This window comes from Uloborus diversus, chromosome 7 (assembly GCF_026930045.1).
Source record: "Uloborus diversus isolate 005 chromosome 7, Udiv.v.3.1, whole genome shotgun sequence".
NCBI classification, from domain to species: Eukaryota; Metazoa; Arthropoda; class Arachnida; order Araneae; family Uloboridae; genus Uloborus; species Uloborus diversus.
The window spans coordinates 79,242,845-79,268,431 of record NC_072737.1 but is presented as its reverse complement, the minus strand read 5'-3'; the positions used below and the strand labels follow the sequence as shown (position 1 = coordinate 79,268,431).

At 34.3% G+C, this 25,587-nt stretch overlaps 1 protein-coding gene across 2 annotated transcripts in view; it reads left to right on the top strand.

Annotated features, from left to right (window-relative positions):
* Positions 1–25,587, top strand: part of LOC129227015 (phosphoserine phosphatase-like) — a 47,565-nt gene that overhangs the window by 4,879 nt on the left and 17,099 nt on the right. The window contains exons 1-3 of one of the 2 annotated variants that reach the window (XM_054861645.1): positions 258–320; positions 22,169–22,381; positions 23,800–23,934. In XM_054861645.1, coding sequence (XP_054717620.1) covers positions 22,239–22,381; positions 23,800–23,934 — 278 coding nt within the window. In that variant the 5' untranslated portion in view covers positions 258–320; positions 22,169–22,238. Of the gene's footprint in view, positions 1–257; positions 321–22,168; positions 22,382–23,799; positions 23,935–25,587 lie in introns of those variants that run through there. The other variant, XM_054861646.1, reaches the window with a different exon arrangement.

The following is a 25,587-nucleotide window of genomic DNA, read 5'->3' as shown; positions in this document are numbered from 1 at the left end:
TTTCATTCACTATTTGACGCATTTTGTTGACATCACGACGGAAATGTTGATGTAGGAGCATATATGTTTGTCAGGAAAAGTTGTGTACTTCTGAATAATAATGCAGATACCGTCATCCGTACTTCAATATTCATCACAACTGACATCCGAGAGTCGTTTTTATAATCATGACGTTACTTGACGTATGGCCTTCAACCATTTATCATTGGTCACGTGTATCAAGGTCAATGTCGCGCAGTCTTGGGAGCGAATTTTGTTACAGCTTTCTCTTACCTGAAAACTTGCGTGAAGTGGTCGCTTCGCCAAAGTTCTGCTGCAGTGTAAGTTTCCTTCTAATTTCAAATACAGTTGTTTTCTGGCATACAAAATATTCTGTTTTATTTCTTTCATTTTAAATTCGATTTAAAATACTTTCTGAATCCTTTGTATTTGTTATTTAAACATTTCTCTCTCTCTCTCTGTCTCTCTCTTTGGCACTATATATAGGCTTGCCAGACGTCCCGGTTTGACCGGGACAGTTCTGGTTTTCAGACAAAATCCCGGTGTCCCGACCGGTTTACTTCACGTCCCGGAAAAAGAAAAATTTGATTACAAATGACCAAACAAGTCTGAAAATAATTAACAATAGAGTTGCAGGATTATTTGTTTGTATTTTAAAGTTACTGTTAACGTAATTTATTGTATTTTTTGTTTATTTGGCAAAATATTTTAAATTGCAGGGAATTATTGTTGGTTTTTTTAACAGTGTTTAGTCATTTTAGTTGAAAGATGTTTATTTTACATCGGGGAGGGGGGAGGAGGAAGGGAGATGAGTGATTTTCGCTTATTCAGAGAACTGTTTTTACCTTTTTTTATACTTTGAGTATGGTGGCAGGAACAAATAATACAATCTATGAAGGTCTTTCAAGTACGCGAGAAAAAATATTTAATAAAACAACTGCTCAGTAGGCATTAGATAAATCAAGTTGTAATAAATATACGCATTCTGACACCAAACAGCTTAAAACATTTTCTTCTTACTATTTTTTTTTTTCAACAGAAAGGTTCAAACACTTGATAGTATAATGAAAATTTTCAACTTTTCAATTTACAAAGTTTGAACAGAACAACGTCTGTCGGGTCCTGTAAGTTTAGGATAAATATTTTATCATTTGTAACATTGACCTGTAAAATTATTACCGGATTAGTTTGTAAGAATTTTTACAATAAGCTTAAAACCAAAAAATTCCCATAAAAGGAAAAGTATAGTTCAATTTTTTATTTCTCATTTTAAGTGTATTTTTCTAATAAAAATAAATTTTTGAATATTTACATCCAAGAAGTAAAATGTTCAAATTTTATCTGCTTATGTGATATTTATTACCCCTGTTAAGGTTCATAATTAGTAACCATTTATTCATAACATTAAGAATAAACTGCCCTATAAAACACTCCAAAAATTAGCCACAGGTGTGTACCCTTTCGAATACTAGTGACTGCGAGGGGGCGGGGCATCCCTGTGTCTCGGTTTCACATTTCAGAAATCTGGTAAGCCTAACTATATATATTTTTTGCACCGAGTCACTGACTCGTTTTGTAGAAATTTTAAAGGAGTATGGAATGCTACCCCAGGAAAAGGTTGTAAGAGCGGTATGTCCCAATTTTCTGTCTTTTGAGGGTACCGAAAAAGGCTGCTGTAGTATATGTTGTTGAAAATGTTGTTTGTTAAAATATTCTTTAATAAAGAAAAAAAATGTAATTTTAAATGTCAGCTGATTGAAAGAAAAAGGAAACAACTTGTTGCTGCAAAAGAAATAAACAATGCATGATAATATCTTATCCATTATTTGTACCCTATTTCGTCGTAATAATTTCTAAAATCAGACTTACCCAACGTAATAGTAACAAATTTGAACTGCTTTACATTTGTTGAAAATAGTTAAGAAATAAGTTTTCAAATAACAATGTTTTCATATGGATACACAATTAGAAGAAATTAATAACATATTTTAACTAGTATGTTGTGGCCATCACGAAACTTTCTTCTATATTTTTCCTTTTTCTGATCCCTCCCCATGCTTGACGAGGAAGCAATATTCCTGACAAAAACAAAATTACACATGCAAAAACTTGACGACCATCCCAATGTCTGAATTATTGTAAAAATAAAACAAAGAGCGAAAATTGAAAGTTACTTTAAAAGCCTTACTTGAATTAATTACAAATATTTTATTGATTAACAAACATAAGATGGCAACAGTTAAAAATTTTAAATCATTGAGATAATATTTCCGGTCATTTCCATACAATTAAAATCACGTGAAATACGCAGATGACAATCTATTGCGATTTATCTTTCTTATTGTTGCATTAAAAAAACTATATTTATTCGAAAAAAAAAAAAATCAACACCTCTTGAAGCGATTGGAGTCAAAATTGAACCAAAGCCTGTTTAAGTATGGATTCACATATATTCCAAATTTCAACCAGAACGTAGCATTACTTCTTGAGATAGGGCACTCACAATGGAAAAAAAGAACGGGCGATTGCGCAACCCCCTTTTTAGCTGTTGACACCAAAATAAAATCAGCTCTTATACCCACTAAGGGCTACTTGTCAAAAATTTTTTGTTTGATTCCGTTCGTTATTTCTTGAGATACAGCAGTCACAATTGACGACAAAAAACGTTCTAAAACTCAACCCCCGTTTGAGCTATTGACACCAAAATTGAATCAGCACCTGCTCCTGTTAGGGGCAACATATGGACCAAATTTTGTTTGATTCCGCGATTTACTTCCTGAGGAATAGCAAGCACGCGTAACTAAAAAAACGTCCCATTGCTCCACCCCCCTTGGAGGAATTCGCGCCAAAAACCAATGGGCACAAGTTCACATAGGGGCACATATGTGTACCAAATTTCGTTCAATTTCATGCGGTAGTTTTTGCTGTAGAGCGGCCACAAAAAACTGGTCACACACAGACGTGACACACATACACACATACACACACACAGACAGACAGACATTTTCCAAAAATAGTCGAAATGGACTCAGCACACCTCAAAACGTTCGTATCCGTCAAAATTCGAAATTCGAAAATTTGCACGATTCCAATACTTTCTTCTATATATTAGATATAGAAGAAAGTAAAAAGCGCTGGATAAAAATTTATCTTCTATTCTCTAAAAACGATTATCCTTTTTCAAATTGCTACAGTAAATTATTTTCATCGATTCAAGAAAATGTGCATAAATTTGACATATTTTCGAAAGGGTACATAAGAGGTCAATGAGACAACTACCAACCTTCGGATTTCATAATTGCGTGAGGAAATATTTAAAAAGAATTAAAAAAACGAAAATTTTAAAAATAAACCAATAAGATTCCTGTGACAAATCCAGTGTTTGTTTGGGGATAACTGTTGAGTTCCCCATAGAGCCAAATTTTAAACCATTACCAAAATTTCTGCAATGGTTCACAGAAATCGCGCTCCAGAGGTCCTTCACTCTTCCCAAAGGTTTTTCAATCCAGTTTAATCGAGAATTAATGGACTAGTTGCAATTAAATTACGAAATATTTGCATTTTAAGTCTGGATTACTGAGATTCTACTGTAAACAAAACTAGTATCACAAATTCTTAAAAAAATTATGAAATTTAGAAATTAATATTTTTAATTCAAGCTACACACGTGAACAGGGCTGATTTTGGACGGGTCGTACGAGACACGCACCTATCTCTCACTTTAAGACCATCCCCTCACCAAAAATAAAAACTATTTCCAGACTTATAAATATCAGACTATTTACACTGCCGATAATTGATTGTTTCACCATCAGTGATTATGAGGTCACCACTAATCAAATCATCATCTATATGTTGCTGTAATATCCAATCCGCGAGCATTATTTTAGTTTTCCTGCAGGTTGTGGGGGCCCCGTTTAAGGGTTGTGCTTCCATTTCTGTAAATTGGGTCCTGACCGTGAGCATTATTACGCAACCGATAGTGATGCGAAAACGACTGTGGCACTTTTCCGAAGATAACATGTCGATGAACTGTTACGTTCCGGGTAAGTATTTTCGTGAATTTTCCAACTAAAAGGAATTGAGAGACGGCATGTAATAAGACGCCGTTCATAAATGATGTCACCCGATTCGTGAAATTGTGATTTGTAGGAGGGAGGGGCTAATGAAAAGTGACGTCACATATTGTTTGCAACAACATGCTTTGAAAAACAGTGTGACATGTGACAAGGGGACGGAGCTAGGTGAAGTGTAACACTTTGAGACGGGGGGGGGGGTTCAATTTTTTTTGCGGTCCCCTAAGATACTTTGACGTTTCTCAAAATGCCCACGAGTAGTATCTCTTTCCTCGGTTTATCATCGCGCCAAGGAAAGAGATGAAACATTCCATTTCTGCTTTTAATAACACGACAATGATGTTTTTTTTTTTTTTTGGCAAAATTGCAATTTTTATTCTAGTATTAATGATATTACGACCGCCAAGAAAACCAAATGCCTACCGCCGAGAAAACCAAATGTCAGCCGTCAACAAACCCAAATGTCCACCGCCAAGAAAGACGAAAGAAATTAAACACTCGACTAAGGACAGTTTACACGACAGAACAAGTTGGGGGTTTCACCCCTCTGTATCTCAACCCCCATAAAGACACCCGGAGCTGAGTTTTGGTATACTCAATCTCTTGTGGCCCCTGACGAAGTATATCAAAATACAATCCCCAGGACCATCGGGGGAGGAGGAATTTAAGTTAGAAAATCACTATTCAAAAACCTTTTCGTGTTCTTTGACAGGGCTACAGCCCAGACGAAAAGAGGGATCGAGCTGAAATTTCGCTCGTTCACACATTCCTTGTGCCCTATTGATGTGCCTTTTGTGCCATTTGACCCCCTTCCCCATTCCAAATCGTTTCTATCACCCAAAATCGTACCCTCCCGGGGGCCTGTAACAGCCTCCCGGGGGTCTTTGTTAATGATTTTTTGTAACAATTTAAAGGATCGAGCCTCACTCGTAAGGAATTGGTTATGGGGGCAGGTTCTAGCAAAAAATAGTTGTGAAGAAAGAGGAAAACAGGGAGGATGGTAGTCTGGCAGATACTTGGCGGGAAAACTAGATATCATAACTTTTTAAGTCTGAGGGTTTTTTGGGTTTAGGATGAAGGCCTTCTTTTTTGCAGGAAAGAGGTAAAGATTTTCTTGCCGGGAGAATTTTTACAACAGGATTGTTTTTGATGCGATATTATTTACTCATGCAGCAACTTATTTTTCCATGTATTAAACTTTCTTTTTTCTTTTTTGAAAGTTTAAAAAATTGGAAAATTAATAAGCATTTTATCCGAACTAAAAAAAGAAAGAGCATTTGTCTATTATTTTTATGTAATAAAACTATAAGTTATCGCCGCATAGACGGAGCTAAGGCAGAATTGCAAGTAAATATTGAACAGCTCGTTACAGCATCCAAAGACTGCATCACTATCCAGGGTGGTCCAAAAAGTACGAGTAACTTCCCCTTCATACGAAACGCTTGCGGCCTATCCGCTGAACCAAACGAATAAAAATTTTGGATGTGATTATCTGTAAGTATGCGTTGGAGATTGTGATGATTTTATACAATGCAGTGCTCATGGTTATGGTTACAGTGAACGAATTTCGAAAGTTTCAAATGGCTACACCTATTTTTCTCGTGCAATTGATCAGCGTATTGAAAACCCACAAATAGCGTTGGAACGAGAGCGAGTGACGAAAATTGCCGGCGCATCTTGCAAAGATGTAAATTTTTAGGTCTAGTGACAACATAAAAGTGGATGATTTTCGACAAACTTTGATTAACTCACAGAGACGATTCTAGCCAGTCATAGATCCACCGTCTTCATTAATGGTGACTGGAGGACGTTGAATATGCTCGTCGTCAAAGTTCTCCAAGTGAAATGATACTTCTGGGGAAGCTGGATCAGGGATTGCTCGGTTCCTGGTCTGGATCAAAAAACGAGAGCTATCGTCAGGTTCCCATCCAAGTGGTTAAACAACAAATAGTGGTAGGTATGGGGGACCAACCTGGAGTGAAAATTGATAAAAGAACCAATTACAAAACGCCATCTGCCTGCAAAGCATTGCCACGTTTCCCGAGATAGCAAAATATTGCATGCAGATTACAATCAGTTTCTAATAATGATTTTTTTTTTAAATTTTAATCTAGGCATTCACCTTTTACAGATAATTTTGATTTTAGAATTCGAACTTATTTCAGTATATTAACAGCAAATTACTCTAGAAAAAATTTCAGAAATATTTCTTGAATTTTCACTTGTGACATAAAGTAGCTACTATTCTGTTCTCTAAAGCTTCGTTTTAAATATGAAATACACGTTTTGTCGAGCAGTAAAACTGGTCAGATTTGTTGCCATCAGCTGGTTCATATAATTAGCAGTATTTGAAGGTCGCACAGCAACTTAAATAGGCCATCTTATCGCATCTATATCTTTGGTCTTCTTGTTAACTGATACTGATTTATAGCTTTTTGTTCACATTTTCAAGGATGCTTTTACAACTTACAGAATGAAATTAGCATTTAATTGCGGAAACTAGAGAATTTTTTTACTTTTCATTCTACGTTTATTCGAAAAAGGATAAGAAGTGTTCCGTTGTTAAAATTGTTAATACATTGTGGTAGTTATTTGCTATTGTTCGGCTAAATGTCAGCGACATGGCTCGAGTAAGATGTCGAGGGGCACTAGGTCAAACACCTTTTTGGGGTCCCTTGTATTCACACTTTATAACTTTAGCCGTTGGCTGAAACAACTTTAGCTATACACTAAATTTCAGCTATTTGGGGGCCCCTAAAACCATTTGGGGGTCAGGGCCTAGTTGGCCTATTCAGTAATCAGGCCGTGGTCAGTAGCGCAGCGAGGTAAAGGCACAATTTGTTTTTTCCTATAAAATGAAACAAAGGCAGAATTGAGAAACCATTGCCCACAGTGTTAACTCAACTGCGATTAACATGTGCAGCAGTGAAATTGAATCATTCGTAGCGTCAGCTGTGTTTATTCCATGTAGATGCTGAGAACTTAATTCTTCACAATAAGAGGCGGTCAGACAGCTTGGTCACCTGCTCAGCAGCTGAAGCTCACCTGCTTTCTGTAAATAACAAAACATAAGCAGATTCTGTACACAGATGAAGCTTGAGTGATACGGAATAATATAATTTTCACATCTTTACCGGGACATTCACCTATACTTTATTTTTCTTGAAGAAAATCGCCAATCTAATAAGAATTTGTTTGTAATTCGGTTTTGTAATCGGATGAAATGGATTAGTGGTTTTCGACTTCAGGTTTGCTAGCAATTTTTGTGATCCGCGAACAGTTGGAAAAAAATTATCTTTTGTATAGTAATTAATGTATTGAAGAAAACTTTTTGAGACATCTCATCCTCATATATATAATAGCAAATGATCGAGTAATGCTCCTGACGTCATCAACAATGAAACTCGAGCCACGACATGATAATTTGATAATATGTTTTTGGTAATGTCTTGACATGCAGGGAAATGCTTTGTTTTGGCAAGGCTAAACAGTTTTACTGGTAAGACTGTCCTTTCAGGAGAATGAAGAAACGAAAAAGAGTTCATCAGTGAACGTTATCTTCTGGATTTAAGTGTTAATCCTCTGGAGTTAGGGTTAAAATTTCAACTATCAAAATATCATCAAACAGGCAATAGCTTCGTTCAAATGTATTAGAAGCTATTTTCACCTGTCATACCTTGACGGTCGATTTTCTAGTTTCACCTAATACAATTGTAGTGAAAATGTTACTTCTATAATATTGCCCACTTAGGATTCAGAAGGGGTGATCCTCAGCAGGGAAACGGTTGAGAATTACTGATTATAGATGAACGAGCTGATGTGTGTGTGCATCACATGACTTCCTTTTACTCCAATTTAATGTCATTTTCCCATTTTTGGCAATTTTAATATGATTCAACAGTTTACTCTCTAAATATCACCAATAGAGGCCAAATTGAAACCAGATTTAAAAAAAAAAAAAAAACCACCTCTAAATTTGTCGCCAAGTTGGTGACAAAATCTTGGCGGTCAAAACACTGGCGATATATCGCCAAGTGTCCGCCAAATTATAGCACCACTTGAGTTTACATCGAAATTAACATTCATTTCCTTCCAAAAAGGGGCAAAATACCCCTTTAGAAACACCTGAATGCAACCAAAAGGGGAGGTACGCAACTAAATCTCACTAGGAGTCTACGTACCAAATTTCAACTTTCTAGGACATATCGTTCTTGAGTTATGCGACATACATACGCACATGCAGACATCACGAGAAAACTCGTGACGTCTGTATGTACTTATGTACGAATCGTCAAAATGGATATTTCACGTGTCTATACGTTCTTAGACACTTATCCACGTGTGGTCGAGTCGAAAAAAAAAACTTAACATTCATTCGGGGGTGAGCAAAATGGAAATTAAGGTCGATTTTTGAGTGAACATTTTTTCGCGAATACAATACTTCCTTTTTTTGTAAAAGGAAGTAAAAATAGATAATTTGTTCTCTTTTTGAAACTTTCAGTGGCCTTACCAGTCGGGAATAGCGAAAAGAGCGGGTAGGGGGTCAAACCCTGGCAAAAACTTGATTTCTTGCCTAATTACAAATTTTAGATGGTAAAACATGAACATATAAAGTCTGTTATGATATGAAACCTACCCCACGAGTTAATGCTGGCTGGTTTTATTCCCCCTCCCCTTCCACCTGGAGAAAATTCTGGCTAAGCTTGTGTTACCAGTCATTTACAATTTGTAGCCGGTACAAGTAGAAAATCATATGACATTTGGAATCAGTGGAGCCTCGTCTTTTAATTTTAAGGAGGGTGAAAATTCTCAATTTGCCGAATGAAACTTCGAAATTTACCGAATGATGAAACAAGAACATGTCCTTACACATGCATCAAAAGGGAAAATTTTTGAAAAATACAAAATTACAATATTGTTTCCGAGTTTGCAGAATCTTCAGGTAAAATTTGCCGAATAAGGAGGTTTTTGGGAGTTCACAGAGAACTCTCGTAAACCTCTCATTGAGGCGCCCTTAGATTTGATTTCCTTTTGTGGTTATTAATGTCATTATGGTTGCATTATAAAGCTATTACAGTAAAACCTGTAAAGTTGACCACCTTTGTAAGTTGACCATCTGTCTAAGTTGACCGCTTTTGTCAGGAACGGAATTAGTCCTATCTTGTATAATGAAGGAAAACCTCTGTAACTTGACCACCTCTCTATCTTGACCACCTGTCTATCTTGACCACTAATGTACCCCAAATTTGGTTTGGAGTATTGTAAAAAAAACTCTTTGTAAGTTGACCACTTGGTTTATTTTTTTAAATTTTATTTAGCAAATTATTTTTTTTTATAACTTTCCAAGAATATTTTTGATGCCAGACTAGCATTTTACCAACTAAATGAAACAGCAGCATAACTAAATCTCCTTTTGAGTTTAACCACATGGGAAAACTACTAGGAACCCTTTTATTCTCCAAACTTGTTTTTCTTTTGTTGTTAAGCAAAAAATTTGTCATTTTTGATTAGCTATAAATTTTTAGGAACTATTAATATAAAATGAGTAACTTTTCATAAATTATAAAATATAATTTAAAAACTTTTCAAATTATTTTATTTTATTATGTTTTCAATAGCTTTCCAAGAATATTTTTGATGCCAGACCAGCATTTTACCAACTAAATAAAAGAGCAGCATAACTAAACCTCCTTATAAGTTAAACCACATTGAAAAACTACTAAGAATCCTTTCCTTCTCCAAACGTGTTTTTCTTTTGTTGTTCTATATGAGATTGCCTTTTGTACTCTCTGTTCAATGAAAACATGTGTCAGTAGAAAAGTGCAAAGTATTTTTTTCCAGTTGCAATATTTTGTGGCAACACTGGAATTGTGCTAGAGTAAAAGTTACTTGCATTGCAGTATTTCTGGTGCAAGGGATTAAGAAATAGGACATTTTCATTTTCAACTGCCTTTTAGAACTATGAGAGTCCAGCTTGTAGCTCTTTGTGTTATAGTTTTACAAAAAATGGCTTCAAAAAGAAAGTTAGTTGAACTTGAGATTGATTAAAAAGTATGAAATACAGTGCAGAACCTTTTATCCGGGAACCAGAAAACCGGAAAACCAGAAAACCGGCAATTTTTTGCCGATTTTCCAACTATTTTTAAAAAATACACATTTTCGGCAATTTTTGAAAAACTAAGCATTTTTTTGAAATACCTAAAAGAATATGAACGGTTTCTTAATAGATACCATATTACTCACGTATAACTCAGGAAAGTGTTTACAAAAAGGAACTTTAAAGGGTTATCCCTTACGCCTGGCGAAATTTCCGAAATATTTTCTTGAATTAAAAAGTACAGTCGAAGTCTAAAGCTTTCGATTTTTATTCCAATTGAAATCTAAAGAAATGAACATTGTCGCATTCTAATGCGATATTTTATTGAATGGTCTTTAATTAAAGCCGTTTTGAGCGTAAGTGACGTCGAGAAAGTGCGGGAAAGCCGAAAACCAGATTCGCGAATTTTCCGGATGATCGTGGAATCTAGAAATCGTTAAACGCAAGACTGCAATAAGGCTGCAAAAACTCATAAATCAAATTTTTATTGATATTAACTTAATGCAAAAGCAACAGTCATCAATAACTATCATAATCGCAAACTCAAAATCTTTATAAAACATTTTTTTTAAAAAAATGAGTTCATGAATACAAATTCTTTCATACACTAGAAAAAACCGAACATTTACCTTCAAAAACTTGTTTCTTGACCTTCCCTTCATTTTCTTTCATTTTAAAATATCAAAAAGTGTTTTCCCCCCCCCCTTTTTCAAACTGATTGTGAGGGGTCTCAAGTCTTATGAATAACTTAAGAGTTTTGGTGTTTATATTTTACTCTCATTAGTAGTTTTTAATATTTCGATATTTATAAGAATTTCTGAACAGTTTTCTTCTTACTCGAATATACGTTACTATTTATTATAGTAATTTAAGCTTCATAAACAATCTGTCAATAGCGCTTTTCACCGATCCAGAAAACCGGGAAATTCAGATATCCGGGATAGCGATGGTTCCGAACTTCCCGGATAATTGGTTCTCTACTGTATCAAAATTAATTGAAAAGGGAGAAATCCAGAGAAAATTAGCTGACACATATGGAATTTCCAAAACTAGTGTCTAATAAGTGCGCCAAACTTCAATAAGGAGTTATTATGTTGAAAAGTAGATCATCATGGTTATAAATGTATTAAATGTATATGAGAAAAAAAAATAAGCGAAAAATTTGTTATTTTTGATTAGCTATGAATTTTTAGGAACTATTAATATCAAATAATTTTTTTTATAAACAATGACTTTTTTTTTTTTTTTGATCAATTTACTGAAATTTTAAATTTACATGACACATTATACGTCATTCTGAGAAAATAAACTCTAAAAATATTGAATAACATTTTAAATTATTGTTTCAAAGTAATGTTAAACAATGAAAGTGAGTTGAATGGAAAGAGTAAGTGTCAATTAGTCAAAAAATGAATACATCAGAGTCAAGAAAGAAGAGTCAAGAAATGACAAAAAAAAAAAAAAAAAATTACCCCCTTTATAAGTTGACCACCTGTCTAAGTTGACCACCAAAGTACTGCACCGCAAGTGGTCAACTTACACAGGTTTCACTGTATTTTAATTGAATGGAATAAATATTTAGCATTAAAAGGGGCAGTAAGTGTTTTACTAAAACGGATAATATTTGTTGATTGAAAGGCATTTTTCAACTCGAATATTGTATTTAATTCTAAGTCAACAAATAGTGATCTTGACGAGGAGTTAAGTCTTGGAAAGAAAAACAAAACAAAACCGCACCTTTAAGAATATGGTTTCGGTGCCCTTTTTTGTTTGGTTCCATTGGTTTTTTCGACACAAGAGCCTGAATAGGCTACTATACTGCGTCAAACAATTTTCAGGAAGTAGAAAAAATGCCCCCCTCCCCCCCGCAAAGAAAAGTAGAAAAAAAAAAAAAAAAAAGAAACTATTTTAGGAGTAAAGGACATAAAACTCCTAGAATTTTAAAAAGCTGTGTCAAAATAAACTCTTTAACGGAGTTTAATATTTTGACCTTTGAAACATGGTTAACAAACATTACTTTCAATGCAAATTGTCGGTTTAGGTTTGTTAGGAGAGTTACTACTTGGGCCCGGGTCCCCATTTGAATAAAGTGGTCCTTGTAGGTTCACAATGGACCTAAATAGAGCCGCTATATAGATAGACCGACGCATCAGCTTAAGTTTAGCCATTTTGGATCGGATTTTTCATTGTTGCAATGTTAGGGTTACCATAGCAAAGTTTCGGATTTCACCAAATTTGCCGAAAATAATGTTTTATTTGATAAACAATTCACGTGCCGCTAATAACTGCTCACAGTGAAGAATCACCAAACGCGATAACTCGCCAGAAAAGGCAACCACTCAAACTCGCGCTCTGATCCAAAATGGCTGACCTTAAGCTCGGCTCGTATATATAGGGGCCTTAGACCTAAATGTTGCACCTATTACGTCTTAGACTTCTGAGTATGAAAGAATTCAAAGGAGAATTCCATGTAAATTTTCAATGCATCTTCACTTGTCTTAAATCCTCATTAGGTATGAACATTGCAAAAAAGATGTGTAAGGTGAGTTGTTAAAAAAATAGTGGATGCTTAAAATTTTTGGAGAAGGGAATCTAGAATAAGCTTAAGTTCTATCGCTTAAAGCTTATTCTAGCTTCCCTTCGCATAAAGCGATTGTCACATTCTTGGTTTAGGAAGCATACACAAGTCCCCTTCAAAAATGTCACAGGACAAAAGCGAAGATCTCATGTCATGATACTTTCTCCTTGAAAACTTTGGAGGCTCCTTAAATTTTGTGTTTCGAGAAAAATGAAGACATAGAACAGACACGTCAGTCATAATCATGAATACGTAATTATTCCCAACGGTCAAAAAACAATTTCTTCAGTCAATGATGAAACCTAAGAACTCTATTATAGAACTCTTTGGATGAAATTAATTCAATATTAGGAAAGACGAAGCTATAATGGAGAAAAAGATATCTTAATATTTTTGTTGTTGTTGCTGCAAACGCCCACTTCGGATATCCAAGCTCCTTTCACTGTATCTGGGCGAAGTAAAAATTATGTCAGAAGGGAGCGACTCCCTCATGTAAGGTCACCGGTTGAGGAGGAGTTTTTCTTGGTCTCGATAGATGGCAGCACCGCCGTCAATTTCGGCAAGGCTATAGTGCCTTCTAGGCACTATAGCAAGGCTCAAGGGGCCTTAGGCCAAATACTTTCGTGCCCACCCCTTTAGTCAAACCTTACAGTTTTAGCCACTAGCTAAAGCGTTTTCAACCATCTGGAGACAACTCAAAATCGGGGGCTATAGGCCACGGCTGTTAAAAAAATAGTGGACGCCTAAGTTGGCCTATTCAGTAATCAAGCCCTGAATTTAAGCATAGTTCTAGATAGAAAGCAGGAACTATTCAGGAACTTTGCAACTATGTCGCTTGCACTCTTACAACTGATCACAGAAATTTCGGATTCACGGAGTCAACTGAGCTCTTACTCCGCGTGTAATATCGGTGCACCAACGTCGGGCTCCGTAGCCAGAGCACTCTAGAGTCCCTCGACGTCATATCTACTAGGTAACCCCGTCATTTAATATTTATAGCTGACTAGGAAACAGATTTATGCTTGGACCAATTTATTGTAAGAAAAAACTTCATGAAAAAACAAGGAAAATTTATACTTGAACTTCAATAATGGACCTTATTCACGGTTTGGCAACGGTCCCATCAGCTGTCCGTCTGCGGGTATTTTGACCAATCACGCAGTGTCAGTAGTGCTAAAAAAACTCGTTTTATTTAAGGATTACTGGACTTCATGCGCATAATGAACATGTTTAGAGCTTAAAAAGACTTAGGAATGCATGGAAAATGTCGAGAAACGGAGAAAATAAAAAGAGAATTCGAGTTTTCACCATGTTTGTGATAAGGAACCAAAGAGGCTTAAACCCATGAAAATACGATAATAAAGAAAGTATTTCGTATCAAATGAATCGTTCATCATTCTTTTACAGCATTTCTTAGTTAGAAACGTAAAAAATCTCCCATTTTTAAATAGATAAAAGAGTTTATAAGCCACACAAAAGCAAGTGTTATACGCTGTAGTGCCGGATTTTCGTCTGCTACAGTTCCCACAATGCACTGCAGTGAGGGTTTTTACCCGCAGTGACGTCAGCAGGTGAATACTGTCCATTCGTAAACGATGGGCGCGTTTCTAAACTCGAGACCGGTCGCGACCGAGCGACCGATCGAGACCAGGAGTGTTTATAAACTCTCTTCGGGGACTCCGAACGAAACCCGCTCGTGTTTACAAACTCCGATCGTGGTCATTTCGGTCGCGACCAGAGCGACCGCGCTTTTTCGCCGGGCGAATTCGTCACGTGACCGGTCGAATACTGTTTTTGCACAAATAGGCCGCGAAACTACTCTTATTTACATTTTGTTGGCTGCCGCGCAGATTGAGAGCATTAGAACAAAATAGAAAAAGTGCATTTTAGTCAAAAATTCTAAATCATTTTAATTTTTTTAACTATTGACAACCTGATCCACTGAATGTTTGGCGGAATCAACTCTTTTATTTTGTCTGTTCTTTTAGAGGAACATATTTACATTGCATGTTGAAGCTAGAAATTCATTCGTACAGCGGTCCTTAAACGTGGGAATAGAAAATAAATTTAAATTTTTACGCTAGAATGATGCATATGTAGGGTAGAATTTAAAGTTGAAATAATGGTAAATTTTTGTATTTAGCTTGAAACAATGATTGAATGCTTCGTTATCATATTTAATGCATGATTGTTGGCCCTAATATGCTGTTACAGTTGATATTTTTGTCAACCTAAAATTTGCAACTTTAGATCTGCACTTAAGATTCTTTTGATATAGTATTTTCAGTGTGTTGGTTTTAATAAACAAAATTCAGTTTTATTTGCTTCAAGCTAAATTCTTTTAAAATTCTATTCCTTGTACATATTAACAGGATATTCTGTTTCTTTTTTTCTGAACAAGAGTATTTCATTAAATATTACAATATACTTCCAGTTTCAAAACTTCAACTGAATAAGTTCTTTCTTAAAAGTAAAGCAGCTGCATTTATTCCATGTTGACAAAATATGATAGTTCTAGCTGTATTACAGAATAGTACTTTTAATTTCCATTTTTTAATTTTAAATGGTTATCTCTTCTGAATATTCTCTAAATTTGCCAAAAAACACAAAAAAGGATATATCTTGAAAAATCTCTACAAAGGTACTGATAGAAAAGTGGACTGCCAGCTGAATATTACTTAGTACTAATTTTACATGTTAAGCTTTTGTTAACTTATGTATACAAGATAGCAAAAAACAATGAGTTCTCAATTTGTACCAGGATACATGTACAACATATATTGCAGATTGCACAAGTAGGATGAAAGTGGCATTTTTTGAATTTGATTAACATTTAGTGTGAATGCTCCAATGCTTTTCTAGTACACAACAGCTTCTTTGAAAATATATACGGATTTTCTCATGGATGGGGACACCACTTTTTACCAGAGCTTGAGCATCACTTTCGGTTGATCGGGCACTGCATGTTCAACCATATTGGGGAAAGGGGTATCATTACCTGTTCTAGCTTTTATTAAAATAGACCAGACTAGCATTTTTAGAAAAAGTTGATTTTTTTGAGTAATATACCTTAATATTCACATTTAACACATCAAAGAAGAAATTAATATTTGTGCAAAACAAAACTTTTGATGAAATTTCCAAAAAATCATATTCTGATTTTTGTTACAGCATTTAATTGGTGTAGTCTTGGAAAAAAAAGGTGAGGGATAATGCTTACAGATGAATCAGTGGTATGTTCAATGAACACTGGTTTGGGAAATTAAAGAGTTGGAGAACATCATGCCCTCTTGACTACACACCTGAAATACTTGAAGAACTGCCAGATCTAGGGGGAGCAAGCCGGAGCTTTTGTCAGAGGGTAAAAATCTACAGTATAACTTCGATTTAACGATACCCGACTTAATGATTTTCTGAATTTAAGGATACATTTCACTGGTCTGGGCTTGACTGCATTGAATGTCTATGCTCCTCGATTTAACGATATCCTTGACTTAATATCTTTTTCCAGTCCCTTGACAATTGTTAAATCGGGGTTAAACTGTATGTCTTTTTTTTTTTTTTTTTTTTTTTTTAAGTGGATGTACAAATTCAAAGAAAAATGAGTGAAGGCATCAGTTGTCTGGATAAATGAAGGTTTACTGCATTACACTTTTCCGTGACATAAAAAGCATTCGAGTGTTTTAGACTAGCGCTTTTCAACCTTTTGTGACCCGCAGACTGACAAAAGATGTTGAAAAAAGTTCGCAGACCATTTAAATTTCTTTAAAAAATATATAAAAAAAACTTATATTTGCAGACTATATTAAAAACATGCGACACTTTTTTTTTTTGAGGCTGTGGTTTTTCCTCTATTTATGGATTTATTTTAGAAAAAAAAGAAAACTTCCGACTCAGGGAACGATAAAACTCCGTAAAAGATTGTGTTGACAGCAAAGGTTTTTAAAATAAATTGTTGCAGAGTAATAAAAATAAATGAATAAATAAATAAAGGAATCTTAACAGGAATTTTTTTAAAAACGTGAATGAAGAAAAAGTGTTTGAGGACTGCTCATGATTTTTTCCTGCTGACCAGTACTGGTCTGCCGGATCACTGGTTGAGAATCGCTGTGCTTGACTATAAAAAATTTTAACTTGAAAATTTTTATTTTTAAATACGGTAAAAAAAAATTAACATGAAACTGAAGGGACTAAATTTTTTCTAGTTTAAAAAATTGAATTAAATTACACAGATACTTTTTCCGGACTATTATATATTATATCATTGCGTGTTAACCATATATCATGTTAAACTTTTTTCACTGTATATACATAGATGCAAGTTAGGAGACGAGCCCTGGATTGAAAGTATCTTGAATATATGCCAGCATCCTACAGTGCTTATTTAGCAAAAAAATCAGATATTGACAGCTGGCCCAGTTATTCTCATGGTCAAATTTTTTTTTTCATTTTGCCATTACCTGAACCACAAAGGTTCAGGTAATGGGAATGTTCAGGGTGTTCAAGGTCTTCCTACCACATAATTTAATTACCCTAGCAAAAGTTTTGTAGTCCTGCCTACATCTTCGGACATTTTCAAAAACCATATTCAGGGGCGGATTGGATCCCGCAAGAGGGCGTCAACCTTGGCCTCCAAAGGGCGCAAAAAAAAAGAAGGTGTAAACAAACAAAAAAAAAAGCAACAAAAAGATGAGAAAAAGAAAGAAAGGGGAAAAAAAAACAATGGTACACAGGTTTACGAGTTAAAAGAAACAGAAAAGGGAAGTCGCACAGGTTCGTGAGCGCAAAAAAAGGAAATTGCACTTAAATGTTTTTTTTTTTAAATTAATTAAAAGAAACCTTTTTTTTTATTTTTTAAAAAAAGATGTTTAGGCTTGAGGGCAAATTGGCTCGCGGGCCAGTCTGCCCCTGGCCATATTTAAATCACTTAGATGGAGACTGAACACTAAGCACCCTTAAATATTTTTTAGTGTAATGTCCATAAAATGAAAGATACAATAAACCAAGTTTTACTGTAAAACTATACTACCTTTGCATTTTTCAATATTAAATTGAAAACGAGTCATTTTGAAAGATCTTCTCTATTTTGATTCTTTGAAACTTTACTGGTAATTAGAAATACGCATTACATAAAATGTTTAATACAAGAATATGCTTTATTTAGAGCAAAAAAACTTCTAAATTACGGTAAAACTACAGTTACCCAAATCAACCAGACCCTATTCGTATTATTAGATTTTTCCGAAAGTACATTTTAATCTACTGTCGGTCCCATTTACACAAATATTGTTAGTTCCACGAAACATTTGAATAAGTGGGGATTTTTAACTTTGCATCTACGGCATGGTAAATATTCGGTTCCGGGATATTTTATTTTTAAGCGGGGTATTCGTTTATCCGTTATGCGATTAAGCAGAGGCGACGGTATTTACTGTATGAATGTTGAAATTCAGAAAAACTATTTTTAAAGAGAAAGAGCTATCAGTTGGTCAAGTAGAAAAGCTAATGCTTTTCATGCTAAGTGTACTAACAAGTGCTGCTGCGGAGAGAAGGATAATAGCATGCGCCGACAGAATAAAAATTTTGCAAATTGCAGCGAGTGCAATTGCCTTTATTTTTTGCTCAAATTCTGAAAGCGATTCAGATAGTTGTTGTAGAGTCATACTGTATACGTTAATGTATGGCTGTATGAAACGCTAAGAACGCTATGTAAGAAACGCTTCGAATTTTCAAAAACTATTTTGTTAGTTAAATTTTTCAATAGTATTTTTGTCATTTACTAATCATAAAACCAGACACATGTTTGCATATATATATACATATATACAATGGAGTCTCGAAAGTAAGAAGTTCCACTTAATTTGAGGTGTTTAATTTATATTATCAGTTATACAGTTTAGTTCTGAAAAATTGATTTTTATTAAGATCTAAAAATAAATACGTACAGCGTACAGACCTCGTGAGAAGAAAAAAGTTGCTCAGAGGTAATTAAAAGCAAAATTTATGCTGAAATATCTGTGATAATTTTTCATGAAGACAATACTTCCTTTTCTTTGCACTAAGAAAAGAGGCTCCTCCATACATTCTCTAAAAATGGTGCAAATTTAATCTGGAAGAATTTTCCGGATAATCCGAGTTTTCATCGATACGAGCCCTCAATTACCTTGAATTTTCGAGTTTCTACTCTGTACCCATATGGTAGTTTCCGCTTAATGAGATTACTTGAACAATAATTTTGATACCTAACTAAATTTGCAGAAAGTTTTTCAGGGGTCCATCCAGTTTTTATTTTTTGGGACCCCATTTTGAAAAAGCTAAATATTTTTGTGAATTTTCTTTATTTTTGAAAAGTAAATCATTTTGAATTGCCAGGTTATATTTCAATTTGATAGCTATAAACGTGGCAAAATGATGCTTGTGCAACCTTTCAATTAGGTGTAAGAAGGAAATTGTTAATGTCCAAGCTTTAGAATCACAAAAAGTCTTTATTACAGGTCACCACTTTTTCAATCTGTAGTGTCCCATGGTGAGGGGTGACTCTGGATCTTGACTTTTATTTCATGATGCAAATTTTTGTGAATGAGCTGCATTTACAATGTGAAATTTTGTGAAGTAGCCGCAAAGTGGACCCAATTCAGGTCTGGGTCGACCCCTGTTCTTATATTTTTTCAAACAATTCCGTATAATTAGATATATATTTTGGCGAGCTCTGGGCCACAGACAGCCAAGGAGAGCCCCTTGTCCGTTTGGTCGATGGGTGTCCCGCTTCCTATAAAACTTATAACATTTCCTGACATGGCCTATGGCCGGCTCTGGGTGAGCAACAAAGGTTGTTCACAAATTTTGAGGTACTCCCAATGTTGAAAAAGCAACAAGAATAACTGAAAAAATATGCTGGTATCATTGTGGAACTCGACTATGGACATTTTTGCTGTCGTCATAATATGGCACTCGAGACTCGGGAGAAGTACAGTGTTTTTTTTTACAGAAATTTTTTAAGAAATAATTTGAATCACAGATAGTTTTAAATCTTATCAAGATTCTGGTTGAGGTTATTGTGTACTTGAATTTGTTATTTTTGATTTCAATGAAATCCTATCAACTTGAAACACCAAAACATGCGGGAAAAATCAAGTAATTTTGTTTGTTAATTGAGCTTTTTACCGAAACAATATTATCAATGTATCATGATTATTACATTGTGCAAGCAAATGAGACAGAACAAACATCAAAACACCATAATTGAAATAACATTGGACAAGAACTATTCTTACTTACCTGTCAAAATCCAAAAAAGGAAGCATGTAGAACAAAAAAGGTCAGCTACAGAGTATGTTAGATTTTAAAGTACACTAGCACTCTCTTTTGCTGCCCATTTTGTTATCGATATTTCCATAATAAAGCTCGTTTGATGCAGTAGCGTAGTATTGACTAACTTTATATTTAAAAAAAAAAAACGATGCTCCATTGAAAACAAAATAAAGACTGAAACAAAACGCTTTTTGAAAAAAACCTTCTTTGATTCTTACGGCTATATGCATACTCAACAAAATTAGTAATGAGAGCTAAATATCAATCAAATTCAAATAAGAGCAAATGAATAAGCTGCTCTTGCAGCCTTGTTTTTTTTTTTTTCAAAGCTTCCGTATAATAAATTGACGATTAAACTAAGTCATCTTCTCAGAAACATTCAGAGAAAGCCACAGAATACTTAAAATTCATCCGATTGACTTTTTACATGTTTCTTCTTTAGACTAGCACGAAAACAACAATAGGATATTATTATTCCTGAATTTTAAAAGCGAACTTTCAGTTTCACAGGACTTAACACTGACTTTCAAAATGTAAACTCCATTGCGCAAATAAGCGAAATCGACCGGAACGACCGCGCGTTTGTTTATAAACTCCTTCGATTCAGTTGACGACCGTGACGTCAGAGCCCCGACCGGTCGAGAACGGAGCAACCGAAGATCAAGAGTTTATAAACGCGCCCGATAAAATCGCAGTTATGAAAGCAATAAACTATTAAAATAATGCATAAACATGTTTCAAAGGTACACAGGCAACACCAAACTAGAGGTTATAGTAGTATCTATTATAATAGTGTTAATACTGGAAACCACTTTTGTTTTAAGGTTAATATATTTGCGAAAAACGGGGACCGCTGCCACAAATGGGACTCCAACCTTCTTACACGTGACATCATACGCAGAGCTGATGATTTAAAACATTCTTTTCTGAGAACTGGTTCGATTAATATTTAAATTAATAGCTTCACAGATTCAAAACAATTTTTGGATTTTTATTTTCTCGATATTTTCTACACTGAAAAAAATATTTTAAGTTGTAAGGAATTACTAAACTAAAATATGGCAACGACTTTGATATGTTTATTGTTTATACGAATGAAAAGCAGAGAGAGGGAGTAAAAAAAAGAAAAGGAAGCAGGAAACAGCTAAAGGAATTCATTATCTTGACGTTGTTTATCGAGACGAAACAACCAGCGTTGCCAAAAGGTTAGATTACGATTGCGTCATTTGTCCATTTCTTCTTTTCTCTCTTTGATTAGCAATGTATCAGATGAGCAGAAGTGGTGTATGCGGACAACGTCATTCTGCTTTTGATGAACCGCGGGAATTTTTATTGAGAAAATTGTCGTTTTGGATTCCTAAACTTTATGTTACGAACTTTTGAGATTTTCGACACGGATTTTTTATAGGTCATTTATTAAGGTTAAATTTAATGGATTTCACCGAAAGTGGAAAAACTTGAAATGTGTTAAATGTTATATCGTTTCAATTCAAGCACAATTTGTTTTAGAGTATTAAAAAGGCAATGTATTGTGATCTTTAAAGAGATATGTGCGGAGTTCTTGTTTTCATACTTTTATGAGCAGTAGTTTCAATTTAGTCCCAAAAATTTGCTATGATTTCATTGGTGTGCAAAAGACTTTAACAAAATATTGAGCTTTGTAATTAAATTTTAATGTTTTGTGCATCTAGGAATATGAAAGTTTTTAAAGAACCAACTTATGCATTTTAAAATGTTCTTTATATCTTTATTTTAATTTAAAATAATTGAATCTTGATATTTCTTCTAAATATTGTTGTGGTTCCTAATTATTTGTTTGCAATACTTAATTCTGTGCATTTAAAGAACTTTTTTTTTTTTTTGGCAGAAAAAAGGTAGTTTTAGTAACTATTCAAACTGCCAGTATATTGTGTTTTCAGTTTGAATCTGAAGGTTTTTTTCTACAAACTTACAGCTGTGTCTGCAGAACCTTTATACTTTTTATAACATTATTTTTAAAAAGTGGGAAAAAAAATGTAAATGTTAAATCTTGTAAGGGTTTTTGAAGCCATGCTTTATTGTTTTTATTTTTTTAAATCTATACTAAAGTTGCATTTTTCTTTATAGTTTTTTTCGATGCCAAAGAAGAAATTTTCTAGTTGATTTTGACAGAACTTTCAACACAGATATCTTTAAAATGGCAAATTCAGAAATTTTGACTAGAGCACTATGGAGAGCGGCTGATGCAGTTTGCTTTGATGTTGACTCCACTGTTTGTATGGATGAGGCAATTGATGAATTAGCAAAATTTGCAGGAAAAGAAAAAGAAGTTACAGATTTGTATGTATTTGATTTTTATTTTTCATTGTACATTTTTTAACTTTGAAACCTGACCGTCTCAAATTCAGAAAAGATTTGCAATTTGCCTTTCTTCCCTGTGTTCTTTACTTGTGTATGTAATTATTTCTGAAATCCTCAAGCAGTATTGCTTTATTATTTTAATCTTTGTAGAATGTAAATAATTTATAGGACTTTGTTTGTTATAGCTGAGGCTGAGGCTCATAGGTTACTTGAGTATCTTTTAGCTAACAGTAAGTTAAAATGGGGGGTGTGACAGAACTAGAATTTCATGGTTTTTCTTGGGAATTCTTATGTTCTGCAAACATTTCTTTCAACATTTACTATTAGAGCACTTTGTTTTCACAAGGTTTTAATTTTTGTGATTTTCATGAGCATGTCATAATCACGAAAATTTATGCCTGGGGAAATATTTGAATGTTATGCATTATCAACTTTCTTTTTTGTTCATAGGAAACTCAACAAAATGTTTTGCTCACAAAATCATCATTATCTTCATAGTTTTAAAATTACAGCTCACCAAAATGAGTGCTTTTACAGTACAGTAAGCTCACGATTATCTACTGCCTTGCATGCTTTCAAAGAATTTTTCTTTTGTGGCAATGGTTTGTTGAATTTAGCAAAACACACATATTTTAACTTAACATGTACAAAATCTATTTTTAGAGGTTCCTATTTCTTTCTTTCTCTTTCCTTCCAATGACATTACACATTCCAAAGTCACCGAAACCTAATGACTTGAAACCGGAATTTTACATCTACACTTATTACGCATGTAAACGAGTGACGAGACCAGTTTTATACCGAAATTTTTTTCTCCTCTTATATGTTTTGGCTCCACTGCGAAACTTAATCTGTTTTTGTTGAACTTGAATGTGCACAATTTGCTTGCTTGTTTGTAACACATTTTCAATAATTACAAATAAGTCATTCTCTTTAGCTTCTACATACATTTTTTATATTCACTTATTGTTTTTAGCTAGTGTATGAGTGTGATTGATTTTTTCCAAGCGAAGCCCGGATCTATAAATTTGCGCTCCCCTGCAACAAAATATGTTGAGCTTACAGAGGCCAACAGTGTATATTTGCAATGTTAATAAGTCTTAGTACTTTTTACCTACTTCCCTGATTATCTGCAAAATTTGCTTATCCTCTGTTGCCATTATGCAGATTATCAGGAGTTAACTGTGTTGGGTTTTTGAAAAGATATGATCTTTACTCTTTATATTGCTGCAAATGGAACAATTTTCCAAAATTTGCAAATCATTAAAGTTGCAAAGTTTTGTCTTTGATATTCTACTGCAGTCATTCTGTAGAATTCATGTTTGATAATTGAATTTTTTTTAATTAAAAAGTTAATTTTAAATTGAGTTATAATCTTTAAAATATTTGATATTTAGAACCTTAAGAGCTATGAGAGGTGGAATGACATTTCGAGAAGCTTTAGCCAAGCGTTTGGATATGATTCAGCCAAGCAATTCCATGCTCAATAACTATCTAAGATCTCATCCCCCAAAACTGACGCCAGGAGTTGAGTAAGTGTGTATATTAGGGTGGAACGAAAAAAACAAAGTTTTTATTTTCGAATTGTAATAGTGCAGAAAAGTTGTGATTGGTGAAGACTTACAAAACAAAACAAAAATTTTGAAAATCGGATAATATCTTCCGATCCCGCAACGAGCCTAAAAATTTGAAAAAATGGAAAATTTCATGTGTTTTTAGTGAATTTTTAAAAACTTTGCTCCAACGTTTCTTTTTAATACTCTAAGATGGAAAAGTTACGATTGCTGAAACCTTCAGAAATTTAAAAAAACATATTGAAATCAAATAATACCTTCTGATCCAGGAACAAGCATGAAAAGTAAAGAAAAGGGAGAATTTCATCTTTTCTTATTGTGATTAAAAATAAAATTGTTCTTCTTGTTTTTTTCCCCGGTGTTACAGAGAAAAGCCTTTTAAAAAACCCTATATTACACATAAACATTAATTTATTTCTTGACTTTTTAGGTATCTTCTAAACACACAAAACTACCATTCTTTACAACAATGAAACATTTTCAAATAATAGAAAGTTATAAAATATTTACCAAATTTACAATCCAGTATACAAGTCTTACTGTTTTAAGTGTTACTTGTTAAAGCTAATTTATAATCAGATTTTTTGGAAAATTCGGGCATAATTGACCTAGATTTCAATGTTGCTCTTAGCCATCTCTTGATTTAAATCCACACACTTTGAGTGAAGCCTCCGTCACTAGCTTCACACATCTTTCGACAGCTTACGTATGGCAGGGGAATAGTTTTATATCCCAATCGGGTATAGTGCCTGTTGCAATAATATTTTCAATGTCTTTGTTAGAACTTTTCGAAGAAAAGGTGGAGAAGAAAGCTTTGTCGTGTTCCAATTAATAATCTCTGTGTAATCTTCTGCCTTGAAACTTAGAGATGGAATGACAAAGTTTCTAATGCTTTTGCCTTTAGAAACAGACTTCCTGGCTTTTAAGACGTTTTTAAACGCTAATTCTCTTATGTGCCTCCTTTCATCAAACACCATTGCCATTAATAAGTTTTCGGGATGCGCAAAGAAAGAGTTTCTTTCAATGACAGGGTAAACAACTTGTTTTAGATTGTCAGGTAAGTATCGACAGGTTTGAATTGTTCTGCAAACCAGAATGGCACCGTCTGTGAAATTTTTGCGTTTCTTTATTTCAAACCAGACCGGCATGTAACATCTCAAAATAAAAGTCACTATGTCTTTTAATTCACCTGATGGGATCGATACACTTACGTACAGTCTAAGGACTCTATTTGCACAAGTGAGCCATCTGGAATGTGAGAGTGGGCCGGGGTCACGATTTGACAAATCATTTGGGCAATTGCCACCCTTTATTGCCTGAGATATATCTAAAAGATATCTTTGATCCTTGCTCAAGCACTTTCTGTTTACATCTGGAATTGTACAGTCAATTACTTGAAAATCTATTACTGGCAGTTTTTCGCAACCTCTGAGTTGTTCTCCTATTGGTCCAAAAAACGAATTTGGGCCAGTTGTTCCACCATCCAAATACCGAAAAAGATGGCGAAAAGGCAACTCAATGAAATGTAATAAACAAATAGCCCATTGCAATGGTCGTACAATATGAATTTCAAATTGACCAATCGCGCCACTTTTCCACCCAGCATTGATT